This window comes from Olea europaea, unplaced genomic scaffold (genome assembly GCF_002742605.1).
Source record: "Olea europaea var. sylvestris unplaced genomic scaffold, O_europaea_v1 scaffold1046, whole genome shotgun sequence".
In the NCBI taxonomy this organism is placed as follows: Eukaryota; Viridiplantae; Streptophyta; class Magnoliopsida; order Lamiales; family Oleaceae; genus Olea; species Olea europaea.
Genome location: NW_019227801.1, coordinates 173,263 through 178,647, shown reverse-complemented (window position 1 = coordinate 178,647; position 5,385 = coordinate 173,263). Strand labels below are relative to the sequence as shown.

Here is a 5,385-nt window from a genome sequence, read left to right as displayed (position 1 = left end):
CGAACGTTAGAGATTAACCACCGACACTCAGATAGTTATCCATGTGGAATCTCTCGACGGGTCTCCAATATTTTGTTCTATAACAAAACATCCACATGTTCATTTAAGTGTCACCACACTTTAACTTGTGAGATCAGTTACTTACTTCACAAGTAAGAAATGCCACATGTGATGGTCTATCCGTAATAACGATATCCGTATCTTGTTATTACTTACGACCACGGAAGATTTAAGATTCAATCAGATGTAATTTGTATCTCACAATCACAACTCCTTGTGATTAACAAATTACAATTATTTGAATCTACGGACTCTATTATTTATTTAATTGTCTATTAATTAAATAATAGATCTACCATTTAATTGCATTAATTATATATAAAAGTATTTATGTCCAAAGTTGATTGGACCTAGGGCATAATACTTATAGCTATAAACAAATAAAGAAATTAAATTATTCTTTCTTTTCAGAGTTATATATGCCACAGATTTATGATTATAGAAGAAAAAATGTATAAAAAGGATAAAAGATATAAATATCAAAGACAATATCAAGATAGAATATATATATATATATATATATTCTATATTATTTTACCAAGTAGGACTTATTATAAAAACAAAAGACCTAATTATAATAAATATGTTAAAAATATCTATAAACAAATAAAGAAATTAAATTATTCTTTCTTTTCAGAGTTATATATGCCACAGATTTATGATTATAGAAGAAAAAATGTATAAAAAGGATAAAAGATATAAATATCAAAGACAATATCAAGATAGAATATATATATATATATATATATTCTATATTATTTTACCAAGTAGGACTTATTATAAAAACAAAAGACCTAATTATAATAAATATGTTAAAAAGCCAAGTAATAAAAAGGATTGTAAATGTTACATCTGTGGAGACCTTAGACATTTTGTTAATAAATATCCCAATAAAAATAAAAGTAGAGAAAATATATCTAAAGCTATAATAATTAAAGAAATACATTGTGATATTATAGAATTATCTGATAATAAATTTTGTAACTCAATTTATAGTATTTATACAGAAGAAGAATTAAACAATTTAGAAATAACAAGTAGCTTTGAAGACAGTAATGATAATTTAAAAGAATTAAATTTTTCAATTTTTGATATAAAAATGATGAATATAGAACAAGAATGTGTCCATGAATGGATTAGAGAACAAGAATTAATGATGGATAAATGCAAAATATGTAAAATATACCCAGAACATAAAAATAGAAATCAATGTTATAATTGCTTAGGAATTAAAGAAGAAATTAATAACAAAACTAAAGACTTGAAAATATAGAAAAATTAGAAGATAAGATAATAAATATAAATAATAGAATAAATAAAATATATGAAACATTAGAAGAAGTACAATATAGGATCAGAAATCTAAAAGCAAAATGAAGACAGTCTATAGATAACTACACAGAAAATAATTATTTAGAAATAGAAAGTTAAAAAAAAAAAGGTTTGTCAAATATTTATAGTAAAGTCAACTAAAAGTCTTAGGATACCCAGAGAAATACAAATAAATAAAATGATAAAATTAAATTTAATAGCTTTAATAGACACAGGATATATATTCAAAATAATTAAAAATGACTTTCCAGAATATTAATTATATCATATAATGTGATATTTAACCCATGTTTGTCTTCATTTAAGATAAAACTCTTTAATTATTATACTCATTTTTATCGCATTTATAAAATAAAATATTTTGTACACAGATTCAAAATTTTTTTTTTTCTAATTTTTAATCATATATTTTTAAAAAACATCACCATTCAAAACAAGGCTTAGTGGCTAGTGGAATAGCATGACTTGCATACTTAAGTCCTTAATTTGACAATTTTGCATTCTTCATTTTGTGAATTTTCAAGACTGGATCAGAGTTCGATTCACAAAATTTCCGATCGGACGTGTCCTGGTTTAACACCCCATCATTTTTTTTCCTCCTACTGCTGGTTATATATATATATATATATATATTTAATCCATTTAGTCTTTCTGTATCAGGATCCAGAAGATTGGCATCATAGTATGTACTGTAAATCCTACATCTACGTAGATCCCTTTGCACCTGCCTTTATTCTTGTATCATTTGGAATTAATTTTGCCTGGGTTTCTTAAATATCTTTTCTTGATCTTGGGTAAGATTTTTTATCATATCTCGTAAGTATCGATATCGATATTTTTGCGTTTCAATATTTGTTTAATTGATGATTGTACTGCGTCAAGATTGGTTTTTTTTATAGTCGGTTAACTTTTTTTAAGTTTGATAGTGAATGATGATATTGTAGTGTACAAGGACATGGAACTGAAATAAAGTACAAAATATGTAATCCTAAAAAAACATTGAAATGGATGGAATCAGAATTTTCAAAAAAATCAAATTTATTTATTATTATTATTATTATTATTATTATTATTATTATTATTATTATTTTATGGTCTTCTTCGAGCATTGAACTGGATTGCTTGGCTGTAGAATTCCGAATTTATATTGGTTGGATGAGTAAACATTCAGTTTCCACATGTTCCAGATTTCTCGTCTTTTCAGTTCTTTTGGTTTGAACGACTTTGTGAGTGTGACTATTTCTTGATTTCAGTTAGAGATGGGTATATACCTCAGTGCTCCTAAAACAGAGAAATTTTCTGAAGATGGTGAGAACAGTAGGCTTAGATATGGGTTATCATCCATGCAAGGGTGGCGTGCTACAATGGAAGATGCTGTAAGTAATTACTCAAATTTAGTTCAGTATGATTCTTGATGCATTTTTAGCAAATGAACTTGTTGTATGGATTAGTGCCGTTAGCTTATTGTGGCATTGCTACTCATTAATTAGCTGTTTTTTGACAGAGAACTAATTCCAGCAATAGTTTAATGCTTTAAAACTGGTAGATTGGTGGTTTGGCTTTCATTATATTTCTGACATTCGCATATGCCATCACATTTAGCACCTGTTTGTCTCCCATTGAAACAAAACTTTTTAGTTTTCATACTTAATTTCAACCACACATTTACACAATAAAATATTTTGCACATACATCCTAAACTTTTCCTACTTTTGAACTGAACATTCTCCAAAAAATCATTATTCAAAACTCCAATTTTCCAAAATAAGGCCTAGGACATAAATGTGGGTATCCCTTCCCCATAGAACAATCAGGTGTGCTACCCACTTTTCTGCGTCTGTGATTACACTACCTTTTACGAGTTAAGTCCCTTCCTGCCTGATGAGTTCTTCCTGCTATGAAAGAGGGGTCTAGTGCTTGCTCTCATAAGCAAGATGGGAATTGTCAAACCAAAGAATTGATATAGATGTCTTGGCTTGTCCTGTGCTGTTTTAGGGCTTTAGCATTGTTTACGGCATACATCCGTTGGATTAGTCTAACCCGTTCCCCCTAGTGGTGAAGTAAAGCTAGCAAAGAACCCTCATTCCATGGGGATCTGAATTGTATAATCCATTGTTCCTCATGTGGTTCTTTCTTCGAGTTGCCCATGCTGTTACATTAGTAAATAATTTTGATTTGGTAAATTGAAATAATTTTGCAAGATTCTGTAAATCAATGTATACATTTTCTTACAAAATTGCATGGGCACCTAGGTCGCTAGAGAGAGGGAGCTTGTGGAGGTGGTGAAAGAAAGAAAATAAGAAACGACAATTGTATAATGTTATAATGCGAATTTGATAATTTTGGGATAAATAAGATAAATTATTAACCTCCTTGAAAGATTATGTAGGTTCACTCAGCCATGTGTTTTGGTCATTGGCTTGATGTTGAGACAGTATCATCTAATATTTTCTGTACACTTTTTTCATTATGAAGTCGTGTTGGAATGATTTTTAGTGATGAATACTAATGTGGGATATCTTAAGATTGCATCTTGTTTTATGCATCTAGTGCCTTTTGATTTGTCATTCAAGCTGACATTGACTATGGTCTTCTTGTTTTTCCTCAAGCATGCGGCAGTTACTGATTTGGATGCTTCCACCTCATTTTTTGGTGTTTATGATGGTCACGGGGGTAAGTTTTTCTACTTTTGCCCTTGTTATTTTGCATATTAAAATAAGGGTGCATATTGTATACCATGGCATGAAGATTTGGAATATGAATACGCAAAAGAAATATTATGTGTTGACTGTCGACATTTACATACTATGATTATAATTAGCTTAAATGGAAATAATGGTTTGCTCTAAATCAAGTTTTGTTGCGCAACTCTTTGTTTTCTGGTTAGTCTGTTATTGTTCTCTTATCAATGTACTGAATTTCATAGGTAAGGCTGTTGCCAAATTCTGTGCTAAATATCTTCATCGACAAGTTCTCAAGCACGAAGCATATTTGTCCGGTGACATTGGAACTTCTGTTCAGAAATCTTTTTTCAGGTCATTTTCTAATCTCTGGTAGTCTTTAAGAGTTTCTGTTTGGTGTATGCATATATTATTTTATATGATGAATTCAATATATTAGGTCTTTTGTGCATGGCAAAACTATTTTCAACAGCTTTATGATGAGATACTTGCAACTAACATTAAGATCAGCAAACTTATACGGATTTAGGCAATTCTTAGAATATTACAGTTAATTCTAGTCTTCTTACTTAGGATGAACTGGTGAAGTAACTCATACAAATAGTTAGGGTCATCGTCTTCATGTTATGACATTAGTTGGATTCTTGAAGATCACTGGTCACTAAATATTCATTAGAAATGCCCTAAAGTGGTGCAATCCAGGTGAGCAACCTTAGAAGTATCTGCAAAAAATCCAATAGAAGCTGACATGACGAAATCCTGAAACTGCTAAAATCATGACAAACAAGATACTGCATACAATGAGATCTGAAATTCATATCTGAAAGACTACTGATAAAAATATTTGAGCAACACCTTCACAGAAGTCTGTCTATGTACATATGTGCATGGTTTTCATGCTTGCTACTATAATGAAGCTACACGCTTAGGCACCGCAGTTGTAATTGACTGTTCTTCAATTACCTCCTCATTTTCTCTGTGTGCGAAAAGTTAGAAATGCTATTACTAGGATATTATCATTATGACTTAGTATGGTGACAGTATATTATTTATCTAAAAATTTAAAAAAGATCCACCTCGATTGAGAGGATGTTTCATTCAGATCAACATGAGAGTTTAAGTGCATTGCATTGCCAGAATTTATGTTCTATATTTATAGAGGTTGGCCTCCTTGCTCTTCTTGTGTACCCCATTGTTTTAAAAAAAAAAAAAAAAAAAAAAAAAAAAAAAAAAAAAAAAAAAAAAAAAAAAAAAAAAAAAAAAAAAAAAAAAAAAAAAAAAAAAAAAAAAAAAAAAAAAAAAAAAAATAATA

General features: G+C 29.3%; 1 protein-coding gene across 4 annotated transcripts in view; it reads left to right on the top strand.

The window, feature by feature from the left end:
- Positions 1–1,846: 1,846 nt before the first annotated feature.
- The window catches only part of LOC111372914 (probable protein phosphatase 2C 60), an 11,021-nt gene continuing 7,482 nt past the window's right edge, over positions 1,847–5,385 (top strand). The window contains exons 1-5 of one of the 4 annotated variants that reach the window (XM_022995343.1): positions 1,847–1,963; positions 2,053–2,074; positions 2,646–2,768; positions 4,002–4,065; positions 4,319–4,427. In XM_022995343.1, the coding sequence (XP_022851111.1) occupies positions 2,652–2,768; positions 4,002–4,065; positions 4,319–4,427 (290 nt within the window). In that variant the 5' untranslated portion in view covers positions 1,847–1,963; positions 2,053–2,074; positions 2,646–2,651. Of the gene's footprint in view, positions 2,187–2,645; positions 2,769–4,001; positions 4,066–4,318; positions 4,428–5,385 lie in introns of all 4 variants that reach the window. The other 3 variants (XM_022995340.1, XM_022995342.1, XM_022995341.1) reach the window with 3 other exon arrangements.